The sequence below is a fragment of the Pan paniscus genome, chromosome 10 (genome assembly GCF_029289425.2).
Source record: "Pan paniscus chromosome 10, NHGRI_mPanPan1-v2.0_pri, whole genome shotgun sequence".
NCBI classification, from domain to species: Eukaryota; Metazoa; Chordata; class Mammalia; order Primates; family Hominidae; genus Pan; species Pan paniscus.
Window position 1 is genome coordinate 108,668,198 of NC_073259.2, and position 16,699 is coordinate 108,684,896.

A 16,699-nucleotide genomic window follows, 5' to 3' on the forward strand; every position below is an offset into this window, starting at 1 on the left:
AAAGGCTTTCAGTTTTTCCCCATTTGGTATGATACTAGCTGTAGGTCTATCATCATATGGCTTTTATTATGCTGAGGTGTATTCCTTCTATACCCAGTTTCTTCAGGGTTTTTATCACAAAGGGATTTAAATTTTATCAAATGCTTTTTCAACATTAGTTGAAATGATATATACGGTTTTTATACTTCATTCTGTTGATAAGATGTATCACACTGATTGATTTGCATATGTTGAAACATCTTTGCATCCCTGGGATAAATCCCAGTTGGTCATGATGAATAATCTTTTAAATGTATTGTTGAATTCAGTTTGCTAGTATTTTGTTGAGGATTTTTGCATCAACATTCATGAGAGATATTGGTCTGTTGTCTTCATTTTTTGATATGTCTTTGTCTGGTTTTGGTATAATACTGGCCTCATAGAATGAGTTTGGAAGTAATCCCTCCTCTTCTGTTTTTCAGAATAGTTTGAGTAGGATTGCTACATTGTTCTTTAAATGTTTGGTAGAATTCAGCAGTGAAGCCCTAGGGTCCCAGGCTTTTCTTTACTGGGAGGCTTTTTATTACGGCTTTGATCTTGTTACTTGTTATTGGTCTGTTCAGGTTTTGTTGTCATACAGTTGCTCAGTATGATCCTTTAAATTTCTGTGGTATCAGTTGTAATGTCTCCTTTTTCATCTCTGATTTTATTTGGGTCTTCTCTCTTTTTTTCTTAGTCTGACTTAAGGTCTGTCAATTTTATTTATCCTTTCAAAAAACCAACTTCAAGTTTTGTTTATCTTTTGGTACTGTTTTTGTCATTTCAATTTTATTTATTTCTTCTGATTTTCATTATTTCTTTTCTTGTACTAATTTTGAGTTGATTTGCACTTGCTTTTTTAGTTCTTTAAGATGCATTGTTAGGTTATTTATTTTATGTTTTTCTTCTTTTTTGATGTGGACACTTACAGCTATAAATTTCCCTCTTAAGACTGCTTTCACTGTATCCCATAGGTTTTGGTATTTGTGTTTTCATTATTATTTTTTTCAAGAAATTTTTCAATTTTCTTCTTAATTTCCTCATTGACCCACTGGTCGGTCATTCAGAAGCATATTGTTTAATTTCCATGTGTTTATATTGTTTCTGAAATTACTCTTGTTATGGATTTCTAGTTTTATTCCATTATGGTCAGAGGAGATGCTTTATGTTATTTCAGGTTTTTTTTTTTAATGTTTTAGGACTTGTTTTGTGACCTAACATATGATCTATGCTTGAGAATGATCCATCTGCTGAGGAGAATAAAGCAGCTGCTGAATGAGATGTTCTGTAAATATTTATTTCGTCCATTTGTTCTATAGTGAAGATTAAGTCTGATGTGTCTTTTTTGATTTTCTGTCTGGAAGATCTGACCAATGCTGAAAGTGGGGTGTTGAAGTCTCCAGCTGTTACTGTATTGGAGTCTCTCTCTCTCTTTAGCTGTAATAATATTTGCTTTATTTATCTGAGCGCTCTAGCATTGGGTGCATATATATTTACAATTTTTATATCCTCTTGCTGAATTGACCTCTTTGTCATTATACAATGACCTTCTTTGTCTCTTCTTATGAGTTTTGTCTTAGAATTCATTTTGTCTGATATAAATATAGCTACTACTGTTCTTTTTCGGTTTCCCATTGGCATGGAATATCTTTTTCCATTCCTATATTTTCAGTCTATGTGTGTCTTCATAGGTGAAGAGTGTTTCTTGGAGGCAACAGATAATTGGGTCTTGCTTTTTCATCCATTCAGCTACTCTGTGTTTTTTGATTGGAGAATTTAGTCTATTTACATTCAGTGTTATAATTGATAAATAAGGACTTATTCCTGCCATTTTGTTGTTTTTTGGTTGGCTCCTTCTTTCTTTCCTTCCTGTCTTTCTTTTAGTGAAGGTGATTTTCTCTGGTGGTATGCTTTAATTTCTTACTTTTTATTTTTTGGGTATCTGTTGTATGTTTTTTGATTTGAGGTTACCATGAGGCTTGCAAATAATATAACCCATTATTTTAAACTGATTACGTAAGCAAATGAACTATTAATAGCAAAAAGAAAACTAATAAAAACTTTAACTTTATCCCCTTGCTTTTTAATTTTGATTGTTTTTCTTTATGTCTTATTATACTGTCTATGTCTTGAAAAGTTGTAGTTATTAATTTTGATTGGTTCATTGCTTAGTCTTTCTTCTTTAATATAATATTTTACATACCATAATTACAGTGTTATAGTATTTTGTGTTTTCCTGTGTACTATTACCAGTGAATTTTGTACCTTCAGATGATTTCTTATTGCTCATTAAAAGTCAAAAGATTTATACAATCTGAAGGGAAACCAGAGTATTCTTATTGCTCATTAACATCCTTTTCTTTCAGACTGAAGAACTCACTTTAGCATTTCTTGTAGAATGGTCTGGTGTGGATGAAATCCCTCAGTTTTTGTTGTCTGGGAAAATCTTTATTTCTCCTTCATGCTTAAAGGATATTTTCACTGGGTATGCTATTCTAGGGTAAAAGTTTTTTTCCTTCAGCACTTTAAATGCCATGTCACTCTCTCCTGGCCTGTAAGGTTTCCACTGAAAAATTTGCTGCCAGACATACTGGAGCTCCATTGTATATTATTTGTTTCTTTTCTCTTGCTGCTTTTAGGATCCTTTCTTTATCCTTGACCTTTGGGAGTTTATTAAATGTCTTGAGGTAGTGTTCTTTGGGTTAAATCTGCTAGTGTTTTATAACCTTCTTGTACTTGAATATTGGTATCTTTCTCTAGGTTTGGGAAGTTCTGTGATAATACCCCTTTGAATAAACTTTCTATCCCCATCTCTCTCTCTCTCTGCCTCCTTTAAGGCCAATAACTCTTAGGTTTACCCTTTTGAGGCTATTTTCTAGATCCTTTAGGTATGCTTCGTTGTTTTTTATCTTTTCTTTTCTCTACTCTGTATTTTCAAGTAGTCCTTCCTTGAAGCTCAGTAATTCTTTCTGCTGCTTGATCAGTTCTGCTGTTAAGAGACCCTGATGCATTCTTCAGTATGTCAATTGCATTTCTCAACTCTAGAATTTCTACTTGATTCTTTTAAATAATTTCAGTCTCTTTGTTAAATTTGTCTGATAGTATTCTTTCTCTGTGTTATCTTGAATTTATTTGAGTTTCCAAAACACAGCTATTTTAAATTCTCTGTCTGAAAGGTCACATATCTCTGTTTCTTCAGGATTGGTCCCTGGTACCTCGTTGGTGAGGTCGTGTTTTCCTGGATGGTCTTGATGCTTGTAAATGTTCCAGTGTCTAGGCATTGAAGAGTTAGGCATTTATTGTAGTCTTTGCAGTCTGGACTTGTTGTGTCCATTGTTCTTGGGAAGGCTTTTCAGATATTCAAAGGGACTTGGGCCCCAAACCCAATAATGCCATGGTTCTCGCAGACTTATAGAGGTACCACCTTAGTGATCTTGAATAAGGTCTGGAAGAATTCTCTGCATTACCAGGTAGAGATTCTTGTGTGTGCGTGTGGGTTTTTTTCTTTACTTTATCCCAAACAAATGGAGTATCTCCCTTTGTGCTGGGCCTCCTGGATCTGGGGATGGGGGGACACAAGTACCCCTGTGGCCACCACCACTGAGACTGCACTGTTTCACACCTGAAGCCAGCACAGCACTGGGTCTCGCCCAAGACCTGCTGTAACCACCACTTGCCTACCACCTAAGTTCACTCAAGGCTCTAGGGCTCTATTATCAGCAGGTGGCACATCTAGCCAGGTTTGTGTCCCTCCCTTCAGAGTCATGTTCCCCCAGCCCCTGTTGGGTCCAGAGATGCTGTCTGGGAGTGAGATTGAAGTCTTTCTTTTTTTTTTTTTTTTGAGATGGAGTCTCGCTCTGTCGCCCAGGCTGGAGTGCAGTGGCGCAATCTCAGCTCACTGCAAGCTCCGCCTCCCGGGTTCACGCCATTCTTCTGCCTCAGCCTCCCTAGTAGCTGGGACTACAGGTGCCTGGCACTGTGCCCAGCTGATTTTTTTTGTATTTTTAGTAGAGACGGGGTTTCACCGTGGTCTCGATCTCCTGACCTCGTGATCCGCCCGCCTCAGCCTCCCAAAGTTCTGGGATTACAGGCTTGAGCTGCTACACCCGGCCTGAAGTCTTAAACCTTAGAAATTTACCTGATGTTCTGTTTTACTGCAGTGAAGCCAACCCTCAGACCACAAGCCAAAATCCTTCCCACTCTTTCTTCCTCTTTTTCTGGGCAGAGAAGCCTCTCCCTGTGGCTACTACCACCACTGGCCCATGTGGGTTTCTGCCAGGCCACTGCTAATAGAACCCAAGGGCTCTTTAGTCAGCTTGTGGTGAATGCTGCCAGGCCTGGGATTCACCCTTCAGGGCAGTGGCCTCCCCTCTGGCCCAGGCCAGTTCCAGAAATGCTGACCAAGAGCCTAGGCCTGAAGCTGGGGACCCCTTAGAGCTTGCTTGGTGCTCTACTCTACTGTGGCTGAGTTGGCCCCTAAGGCACAAGACAGAGTCTGCTTTACTTTTCCCCCTGCCTTTCTCAAACAGGAGGAGTCTTTCATTGTAGCTACCAATACTGGGAATATATTCAGTCCCACCTGAAGCTAGCATGTCTCAGAGCCCAACACCCATGGCATATTACCTGGGTATCACTGCTGGTTATTCGGGGCCCAGGGGTTCTTTACGCAGCAGGTGATGAATCCTGCCAGGTCACTACTGTGACAAGGCAGCACTGAGTTCAGTGTAAAGTCTTCCAGTTGCTGCGCTCCCTGTCTCCCAAGTGCACAGCTTTCTTTGCACCTTATGGCTGCTGCCAGGGGATGGGGGAGGGGTGGTACAAGCACACACTTAGCCACCCTGGTTGATGTCTCAGTAGGTCATATGCCCCTCCCCTCTGGTCCACTGGCTCTGTCTGAGTCCAGCTCAGCACTGGGCTTGCCTAGGACTTGGAATTCTTGTGGCCTAGACTGCCCCTCAAGTTCGCTTAGGTCCTCAGAGCACTCCAGTTTGTGGTAGCAAGGCTTGTCTTAACTCAAGCTCTGATTACTTTAATGGGTGAGTCCCCTCTAGCTGGGGTTGGTCCAAATGCTTTCTCTATGGGCAGACATCAGCTACTAAAACCTGGTTCTGCCTTCTGCTGAACCAGAACAGCAGTGAGTTCAATGTAAAGCCTCAAAATCACTGTGCTCTCCCCCTCCCAAATACACAGATACTCTGTGCCATGTGGTTGCTGCTGGAAGATGGAGGAAGGGGTGGGCAATTTAAGACTGTCTTTCCTGCCCTCTTCAATGTCTCTCTCAGTGATACGAAATTAAAACCAGATTGCTCATTTGATTTTTTATTCTTGTAATGGTGCTTTTTCTGTGTAGCTAGTTGTTAAAATTTGATGTTCCTATGGGTAAGACGAATGGTGTAGGTTTGTATGGGGCTATCTCGCTCTGCCCCCTAAAGCACATCTTTTGATACATAGTTCTACTTGTAGCAGTTTATTCTGAGAAAATAATCAGAAGTTTATGAAAGTGATAGTACAAAAATTAGGAACAACCTAAATGTTCATCAACAGAGAAATTGTTAAAAATTAATTATGGTAACCAGACACATTGGAATATTATACATTCATTAGAAACAATTTTTTAAATATGTTATTTTGAACCCCAGATGATGTCTACAACATATCATTTCATGTATATGCACACATACACACACAAATCAAATTGAAGAATAGTTTATGTGACATTTTGTAGATACAAATATGTGTGTAGTTGTGCATAGAGATGTCTTGCCAAAATGTGGGTGAGAGGATTTCAGTTGATAGTTTGTATTTTGCTATTGGTTTGATTTTTTTTTTTTTTGCAATGATTGTCTATTCTGTATTCAATGAGGAAAAAAAAACTCCTAACGTTATTTTAGTTTTGGAAATAAATAGTAACAGGAAGGATATACAAGGAACTGGTAATAGTGGTTAACTCTAGGGAGAGAGAGGAACTGGGGGTAGGTGAGAGAAAGACTTAATATCCTACTGTACCTACTGCATTAACAAAGATCATATTCATGAGTTGCTTATTCAAGTAAAAATTTAAACCAAACCAAAACAAAAAAATCTCTCAGTCTCAGCAGAATTATCTAAATACTCTTGGAGCAGATAGTAAAAAAAATTAAGATTCTGTGAAACTTAGATCATCAGTTTTCAAAGAACTTTAATTAAGAAGGAACAACTACTTCCTTATTTGATAGTCTCCTCAAGAAACTCAGAACCATCTTTATGAATCTGCGTGGAAGGAAGTAAGCAAAAATGGGTGTCTGTGATTCTTTTTTTTTTTTTTTTTGAGAAAGAGTCTTGCTCTGTTGCCCAGGTTGGAGTACAGTGGCACGATCATAGCTTACTGTATCCTGGAACTGCTGGGCTCAAGTGATCCTCTCACCTCAGCCTCCTGAGCAGCTGGGACTTTAGCTACATGCAACCACGTCTGGCTAATATTAAAAGAAATATTTTGTAGAGATGAGGTCACACTGTTTCCCAGGCTGGTCTTGAACTCCTAGCCTCAAGCAATCCTGCTTCAGCCTCCGAAAGTACTGGGATTACAAGTGAGTCATCATACTCATCTCTTAACTTTTAACATAGCAAGAATTTGAGGTTTATATTGAACTATGTGTAGAGAGACATACCATTGAGATGTGCTTTGCAATTATTAGGCTGTCAGTTTTTATTTTAATTAAGATTCTTGTTTCATTTTAAAAAGAAAGAGGTGAGAGATGTTTGATCTTACTGCTAATTTTGACCAAATCATTTTTCTAGGAATGATTTTCTGGAATATACTTTAAAGCAGCAGTCCCCAATCTTTTTGGCACCAGGTACCAGTTTCATGGAAGACAGTTTTTCCACAGATTTGGGCGGGGGTGGTTTTGGGATGTAACTACTCCACCTCAGATCATCAGCCATTAGATTCTCATAAGGAGCACGCAACCTAGATCTCTTGCATGCACAGTTCACAGTAGGGTTCAAGCTCCTGTGAGAATCTGATGCCATCGCTGATCTGACAGGCAGAGCTCAGGTGGTAATGCTTGCTTACCCACTACTCACCTCCTGCTGTGCGGCCTGATTGCCACCAGTCTGTGGCCCAGGGGTTGGGGACCTCTGCTTTAAAGTAAAATAAAATAGTTTTCAAAACTATCTTTTTTCTCTAAAATTGTGTACTTTTTGGTTACAGGTGATGGATTGAACATTTATTTAGCAATATCAAAATGAATGTTTAATGAAAGTATCCTTGATACATTTTTGAAATTATTCTTTTGTCTTTTCCAGAATTTTCCAATGAGAAAAGTGCCCTGTAAGAAAGATGCTGCATCAGGTTCATTCTTTGCTCGGGACAATACCGCAAACTTCCTTCACTGGTGTAGGGACATTGGGGTTGATGAAACTTACCTCTTTGAATCTGAAGGTTTAGGTAAGTGATGTTGTTGTCATTCTTGTTTTTAATGCTTACTAGGATGTTTTAATATCCTTCACCTCTAATTTTTCTTTCCAAATAAGGACTCAAACGCCTCATCTCATTTTCCTAGAAAAATGTATACTTTGAATATATGTAGAATTATTGGAGAATCAGATACTAAATCAAATATATTAACCTTTTCACTTAAAGATTTTATGTGTCTAGAATGTCCTAAAATTCTGAATTCCTAAATGAGTTGGCTACAGGAAGGTTCTGGACGAATGCTTTAGTAATTGATATTTTCATTAAGAATTACTCCACCAAGCCTAAAAAGTAGTAACTTCCCTTTAACCGGATAATTACGGAAATGACAGGAGGCCTAATAATGTATTATCATGGTGTTTAGCTTTACCTTACAAACAACAGCTGCCAACTTGATTATCTAATGGATTAATATTTTTGACAATTCATTTTGAGGAGTCATGCTCTGTTGAAGAATTATTGATGTATTTTCTCATTTCCTTGAAGTCAACAGAAGCATCTGTGCAGTGACTAAAGCGGTAGCTATTTAAGTTTTATACTATATTTGAAAGCATTTATATATGTGTACATACACACACACACCCACCACCCCACCCCCACACATTGAATTCATAATGTGATAAGTGCAGCAGTGTACCAAGGGCAGGGCTGTGGGAGTTGTCTGCCCTGGTAGAAGTTTTATCACTGACATAGTTTAGGATTGCTGGTTTGTGGTGATAGTAAAAAGCAAACTGACTTTTTGTTGGTTGTATTATTATTTTAAAATTCTCTACTGACAGTACACACCCTTATTGCCCTCACACAGGGTAAGCGGCCTCCTGTTTGCTCTGCATCTGGGCACCCCTATCCAGTGTAGAGCAAGCATGGGATGCTATTTTATCCCTCTGTTTGCACCTTGCTTTAGATCCAGATGGGCTGATCATTATTGACAGTGTAGTTGATGTAATGGCACATCTACTTTCTAAAGATCAAAACAAAGTGGAAATGCTTTGAATTCTCTAGTTTCTAGTTTATTATTTCTGAAAGGACATAAGATTGTTGTATATTTCTCATTTTCAGTAGAAGGCATCTTCTCACTCTCCTGAAGGTCAGTATAGGACTAAGTAAAGCACTGCCAATACCAGTAATTCATTTTGAGGCATTGAACTGATAAGCTAATGTTTTTACTCTCCAGAGGTCTCAAAGATGAGCCTCTTAATTTTTTACACTTTGCTAGCAACTCAAAGCTATTTTATGAAACAAATATACTATTTTAAGGAACTTAGAAGATATTTAGAAAAACAAATCTAGTAAAAATTTTAGGATAAATTCCTCTGTTGGCATGAATTTTAAACTCAAATGTAGGCTTTTTATAGCTTTGAAAGAGTATACTTTGTGCTTGGGGTGTATAATAGATGCTATTCATAAATCAAAGAACAATTACCATTTCTTTTCTTTTTTTTTTTTTTTTGAGATGGAGTCTCGCTGTCTCGCCCAGGCTGGAGTACAGTGGCGCGATCTCAGCTCACTGCAAGCTCCACCTCCTGGGTTCCGGCCATTCTCCTACCTCAGCCTCCAGAGTAGCTGGGACTACAGGCACCTGCCACCACGCCTGGCTAATTTTTTGTATTTTTAGTAGAGGCTGGGTTACACCGTGTTAGCCAGGGTGGTCTCAATCTCCTGACCTCATGATCTGCCAGCCTAAGCCTCCCAAAGTGCTGGGATTACAGGCATGAGCCACCACGCCAGGCCAACAATTACTATTTCTATTGAGGGAATCAGGGCACATGCAATTCATGCACATATTGCACACGATTAGGTTAGAATTCAGAAGTTTCCTAGAGTTTCTAACTTTAAGGACTGGAACAGAAAAGGAGATGATCCACAACTACTATATCATTGCATTTAGCATGTGTTCTATGATCAGGCCTTTTTAAAAATTGTTTTAAGGATCTCTGTTTACCTTTATATTGCATTTCCTTTTATATTTATTTTTATTTTAAAAATTGTATTAAAATGCACGTAAAATTTACTATCTTAGGCTGGGCGCATTGGCTCACACCTGTAATCCCAGCACTTTGGGAGGCTGAGGCAGGTGGATCACCTGAGGTCAGGAGTTTGAGACCAGCTTGGGCAACATGGCGAAACCCCGTCTCTACAAAAATACAAAAATTAGCTGGGCATGGTGGTGCACGCCTGTAGTCCCAGGTACTCAGGAGGCTGAGGCAGGAGAATTACTTGAACCTGGGAGGCAGAGGTTGCAGTGAGCCAGGATCACGTCGCTACACTCCAGACTGGGTGAAAGAGTGAGACTCATAAAAAAAAAAAAAATTACTATCTTAACCATGTAACCATTTTTAAGTGTATTAGGTTTCTTTTGTAGTAGCATAAAAATTGAGATATGCTGTACATAATCTAAAATTCACAATTTTAAAATGTACATTTCAGTGGTTTTTAGTATATTCACTATGTTGTACAATCATTACTACTATCTAATTTCAGAACATTTCTGGAAAATCTGTACCTATTAGCAATTAGTCCCAGTTATTCTCCTACCCCATGCCAAGGCAAACTCTGTTCTCTGTCTCTATGGATTTGCATATTCTGGATGTTTCATATAAATGGAATCATACAATATGCGGCCTTTTGTGTCTGTTTCTTTTAGTTAGCACAGTGGTTCATTTATGTTGTAGCATGTAACAGTACTTAATTCCTTTTTATGGTAGACTAATATTCCATCGTATAGATATGCCATATTTTTTTAAGCCATTCATCAGCTAGTGGGCATTTGGATTGTTTCCACTCTGGCTATTATGAATAATGTTGCTCTGAACATTTGTGTACAAATTTTGAAGTAAACATATTTCTTAATTCTCTCAGATATATACCTAAGAGTGGAATTTCTAGGTCATATGGTAATAATTCTGTTTATCTTTTTGAGGAGCTGTTTTCAAAGTGGCTGCACCATTTTACATTTCTGCCAGCAGTGCCCAAGTGTTCCAATTTCTCCACATCTTTGTCAATACTTATTTGCCTGTTTTTGTTTTTATTATAACCATCCTAGTGGGTGTGAAGTAGTATTTTGTTGTGGTTTTGATTCGCGTTTCCCTAAGGATATTGAACATCTTTTTATATACTTGTTAACCACTTGTATAACTTCTTTGGAGACTATCTATTCAAATCCTTTGCCTATTTTAAAAATTGGGTCATTTACCCTTTTTGTCAACTTGCAAGAATTCTTTATATATTCTAGATACTAGGCCATATTAGATAAGATTTTCAAATATTTTCTCCTAGCCTTTGGGTTATTTTTTTACTTTCTTGATAGTGTCCTTTGATATACGAAAGTTTTAAATTTTGGTGACATTTAATTTATCTATTTTTTTTTTGCTTGTCCATACTTTTGGTCATCTAAAAATCCATTGCCTAATTAAAGTCATACATATTTTTAACATTTTTTTCTATAAATGTTACAGTTTGTGCCTCTTACTTTTAGGTCATTGATCTATTTTAAGTTAATTTTTGTATATGGTGGGAGGTAGGGGTTCAAATTCATTCTTTTGCATGTGGATGTCCAGTTGTGCCAACACCATTTGTTGAAAAGCCTGTTCTCTCCTTATTGAATTGTCTTAGCATCTTGTTGAAATTAATTGTACATAAATGTATGGGTTTATTTCTGGACACTCATTTCCATTCCATTGGTCTGTACATCTATCCCTATGCCAGTGATACACTGTCTTGATTACTGTAGCTTATAGTAAGTTTTGAAATTGGGAGGTGTGGGTCTCCAAATTTGTTCTTTTTCTAGATTGGTTAGGCTTTTCTGTGCCCTTTGGAATCCCATACTAATTTGATCATCAGCTTTTCCATTTCTGGAAAAAAAAAAAAGGGGGTGTTGTAATTTTGGTAAGGATTACACTGAATCTGTAGGTCAGTTGGGGGAATGTTGCTATCTTAACAAGTTGTCTTCCAATCCATGAACATGAGATGTCTTTATTTATAATCTTTTAAAATTTCATTCAACAGTGTTTTATAGTTTTCAGTGTACAAGTATTACAATTCTGTGATTAGGTTTACTTCTAAGTACTTTTTCTTTTCGAAGCCATTGTAAGTGTAATTATTTTCATTTCATTTTCAGACTTCATTTCTAGTGTATGCAACTAATTTTTGTGTATTGATGTTATCTCCCACAACTTTGAACTTGCTTATTAGCTCTAACAGTTATTTTGTAGATTCTTCAGGGTTTTCTTCTATACATAGGATTATGTTACCTGTTTTTTGTTTTTTTGTTTTTGTTTTTGTTTTTGTTGCTTTGTTTTTTGAGACAGGGTCTCACTCTGTCACCCAGGACTGGAGTATAGTGGCACGATAATAGCTCACTGTAGTCTTGAACTCATGGATTCAGTTCATCCTCCTGCCTCAGCCTCTTGAGTATCTGGGATTACAAGTGTGCACCACCATGCCTAGCTAATTAAAAAAACAAACCAAAAAAAAAAAAAACTGTAGAAACAGGGTCTCACTTTGTTGCCCAGGCTGGTCTCAAACTCCTAGCCTCAAGCGATCTTCCCGCCTCAGTCTCCCAAAGTGCTAGGATTATAGGTGTGAGCCACCATGTCTGGCCTATGTTATCTGTTAATAGAGGTAGTTTTCCTTCTTCCTTTCTAGTCTAGATATGATTTATTTATTTTTCTTGCATAAATGCCATGGCTACATCCTCCAATACAATGCTGAATAGAAATAATAAGAGTGGACATCCTTGTCTTTTCCTGGTCTTGAGAGGGAGACTTGCAGTCTTTTACCTTTAAGAATGATAATGGTTGTGGGTTTTTCCTAGATGCCCTTTTATCAGATTGAGAAACTTTCTTTTTTTTCCTAGTTTGTTCAGTCTTTTTTTTTTTTAATCATGAAATGGTTGGATTTTGTGAAATACTTCTTTGTCTCTTGAGATAATTGGGTTTTTTCCCTTTATTCTGCTAATAGTATATTGCATTGGGTTGATTTTCTTATATTGAACTATTTCTGGCATAAATGCCACTTGCATGGTATATAATCCTTTTATATGCTGCCAGATTTGGTTTGCCAGTATTTCATTGAGGATTTTTGTATCTATATTCATAAGACATATTGGGTTTTAGTTCTCTTATGATGTCTTCATTTGGCTACCTTTGATATCAGGGTAATGCTGTCATCCTAGAATGGATTAGAAAGTACTTTCTCCTCTTTGTAAGAGTTTGAGAAAGGTATTAACACATAATTCAATGCTAAAGATAGCTTAAAATAAAATTGAGGTACTATATATCTTTTAATGGTATCTCTTGTTGAAAGATCTGAAACATAAGCAATGTTACTAAGCCCTCAATTTTTTAGACTTCAAATGCTGTGCAAATAAAGGTCCATGGTAATTTTTCATTCTGTTCTTATTAGCTGTTTTTTTAAAACTAATTTGTTGAAGATAATAAGTAGAAAAAATAAAAGTGTCTTTTCTTCATTTTTTCTAAACAAGTAAACCTGCTGTCTTCATTATTCTTTTTTATTTAACTCTCTTCTTCCATGCCAGAAATATGTTTCCATACTTAATTTTGCTGTATAAAATAAGTGGTTTTATTTTCCACAGTTTTGCACAAAGATCCAAGACAGGTGTATCTTTGTCTTCTTGAAATTGGTCGAATTGTGTCAAGGTATGTATTCCACAATATTTCAGAATTTCAATGTTATAAACATTTTAAATCTACTGAATTTTAGTTTAGAACACTATTTTCTATAAATAAAAAAATGCTTTAAATGAACTATTTTCCTATTTTATCTTTTTGTTTCTTTATCAACTTCGTTCTGTTTGCATGAGCATATGTAAACATCCGAGTTCTCAATATAGCTTGTCTACTTTTACTGTTAAACTATGGGAGTGGTTACTTAAATTTTTTAGATTAAGGATAGGGTAAGAGCATGCAGTCTAAGGCAGTTCAAGTCAAAGCAAGTCCTCTGAACACAGAGAGGATCTGGCAGAAGGCAAGGAGTGGTGTCCCCCATACCTACTTCAGTTCTATCTTTACTCAGCAGCTGATTCGAAAGCCACCTTTCAGGATCCCAGGTAGAATATTGGGAGCATCCTGCAACCCAAATATGTGCTATGATGTGAGGACTGTAATATAGATATTTTACAATCTGTGAGACATTAAAAAGCATTTTCAAATATCCCAGTGAAACAATTGGTAGAAGAGGATCATATAGACTTTACTTCAGAAAGAAAATCTATCTTGATATGCAGGCAAGTACTGGGTCAACTTTGCTTGAATGATCAGATCTCCTGGTTGGTTTTCAGATACGGGGTTGAGCCACCAGTGTTAGTAAAACTTGAGAAAGAAATTGAGTTAGAAGAGACTTTGCTTAATACTTCTGGGCCTGAAGATTCCATCAGCATTCCAAAATCGTGCTGTCGGCATGAAGAGCTACATGAAGCTGTAAGTAGTTGCCACACTTTCTTTTGACCATGATACCTTGAAGTCTCATAGTTTTAAGCACTTCTAGTGTGCTACAGGTGATGCTATTTTTAAAAGCAAGTGTTTCTTATTCAGAATATAAACCAGTACTATTTTCCATTCTCTGATGAATTCAGGGCATTATATTTTAAAGGTGATTTGTTATTGCTTGTGTATGATGAGGAATAAATGTGTAGTTGAGGAGTGGTGGGGCAAACAGATTGGAACTCATCATGAAGAGAACTATAGGCCACAAGAATTCATTGATTGTTTTTTCAGTCTGGTAGTATTGTAATCTGATTTGCAAATTATAAGGAATATTCTCATGGTCTTGTAGAGGTTATATTGGTTTTGTGGTAATAATCCAGGCATAAGATGAGAGCTTGAACTTGAGCAGCAGTAATGGGGATGGAGCAACAGGAACAAATATAAGACATATTTAGGAAGAATTGTTAGGAGAATTGACAGGAATTAGTGAGTGTTTGTGTGAGAGAGAGAATCTAGGGTGATTTCCAAGGTTTCTCTAAGTAGATGGTGTATTGATCCTTGCAGAATACAGGAGGAGGAAAAGTTGTGAGGGAAGATTGATGGGTTTTTTTTTTTTGAGCATTCTCTCCTCCAGAATATATCCAAACTTGTTAGATGATAGGTTACAACTGGACAGTCTTCTTAACTTTATCTGTTCATTAGGTAGAAGTTAATAGAATTGCTCTTCCTTGGGTTGTGGGTCTTCTGCAGTGACTACAATGTGAACAATGAAGGTGAACTGAGCATGAACATTTTCTGCTTAGACTGTTATTTGGACTGTAGCATTTTATAAAAGGGTTAAATATACAAAATTAAGAAATAATGAATAAATCATTACTAATAAACATTTTAAAAGTATTGCTTTGATTGTTTTGTTTAATGTAATAAAAGTCTATAGTAAAACTATCAGATAACCTTGCAAGACAGATTAAGAACATGTCAGAATGAATAACTCTTTTATCTGGCCAAAATATCTACCTACATTATGCTATTCATGTGTGTGTGTGTATATATATATAATGATTGTCAATATCAATATGGGAAGCAGAAAGAATGCAGTAGGTAGAAAATAAAATTTAAATCTCATATAACCTTAAAGAATGATAAATGAAAAGGAAACATTGGAACAATATTTTTATCAAGTGGAAAATACAGTGTGTTCATTTCCCTATTATATAAAGACCTTACACAATTTGATAAGAAAAACTTGCAGTAAGTAAATGGGCAAGGTCTGTGTTCACACAAGAAGAAAGTGCAGTGTTGAAACTTGCTGATAATCAAGGAAATCAGATTAAAACAGCTATGAAATACCATTTGCCCCACTAGCAAGATTTTTTAAAATTATCAAACCTGGTGCTTTTAAATTCTAGTAAACTGTACTTAGGGTTTACTGTTGGCAATGGAAAATGATGTAAACTTTTGAAAAAGAAATGGACAAATATTAAGAGCTACAAAAATATTACTTTTTCATTTTTATTGTAGTTGAAGAGGGAAAAAGTGGCATAAATGAAAGTGTTTATTGCATTAGGACTTAGAATGGTGAAAAAGTAAATACCCTCAAATAGGGCAACGGTTTGGCAAATTAGGATTCATAATCTTAACAGGATAATCATTGTGATCATTGTGAAGAATAATGTAGCAACAAGAAAAATGTTTATTTTGTGTAAAATATGTACATATAGATAAACTGTATAGAAATGAGAATGAAAATAATAGTAATATAGTACCTTTGTAGATTATTTTTATTTCCTTAGCTATTTCCTTCAGTATTGTAATGTAAATTATGTAATAAAATCAGAAGAAATCATTTCTTACCTACAGCTCTTATTTCTTTTTGGCTCATGCCTTGTTCTGATTGTGGGTTAGTGCTGATTTGTACTGCTCAATATAAGTGAGATTCGGGTATCTTAAATAAGGAAAAGATACGACTTCTTATATCTGCATTCTTGTTATGAAAACTAAAAAGAAACATTTCTCTAAATATATGTGTGCTATATGAATACATTCATTGTCTACCTGTGAATATGTGATCTACAGATATCTTGGAAAATCAGGAACAATTATTATCTGATTCATGATTTAGGGTCCTGTTACAAAATATACAACAGCAATTCTATATACTTAGGAAATTTTTACAGACAGAAAGTGGTGACTAAAAGATATATCTCCTTTCAGATTATTTTGGTTAACTAATGTATCAGCATGGTTCTAATAACTGTAAGCCCTTTCCCAGAGTTCAGTTTATTTTTCACCATTTTATGCACATGGTGTGTATGTTTGTATCAACATAGATGCAGATGTGCACGTGTGCATGTGAACAAGATAAACTTGATTGGGTGACTTATGAAAATCAGTTCTATTTGTTTATACGCACGTTATTTTGTTAAATAAATGATATAGGAAAATAAGTTCTGGACCTTTCTTTTCAGGCCCTAGTGAATCCACAAGTGTTCATTTGATTTAGGTAGATATTTAAGACAATCATATAAATTTCTATTGGTGCTCAGCTAAATTAGGCCTATCTAAAGAGACTCTCTTTAATATCATGCCTAAGTTTAGTTATATGAATTCGTTTTGATAAATTTTGTGTGGCAATAATTGAGAAAAACATTCATGACCTTCCTTTTTCAAAAATGTAATTTTAGGAAAAGCCAAATATTTTCCACAGTGGCTGATGTGTGACTTTTTTCAATCATAGGTATTTCAACAAATATCTTTACTTAATATATTTCCATTTCCATGTTTT

At 36.3% G+C, this 16,699-nt stretch overlaps 1 protein-coding gene across 20 annotated transcripts in view; it reads left to right on the forward strand.

The window, feature by feature from the left end:
• GAS2L3 (growth arrest specific 2 like 3) overlaps positions 1–16,699 on the forward strand; it is a 51,209-nt gene that overhangs the window by 30,993 nt on the left and 3,517 nt on the right. For all 20 annotated transcript variants that reach the window (XM_055096033.2, XM_008958030.5, XM_055096031.2 and 17 more), the window contains 3 exons: positions 7,303–7,444; positions 13,065–13,128; positions 13,770–13,908. In XM_055096033.2, coding sequence (XP_054952008.1) covers positions 7,303–7,444; positions 13,065–13,128; positions 13,770–13,908 — 345 coding nt within the window. The remainder of the gene's footprint in view (positions 1–7,302; positions 7,445–13,064; positions 13,129–13,769; positions 13,909–16,699) is intronic.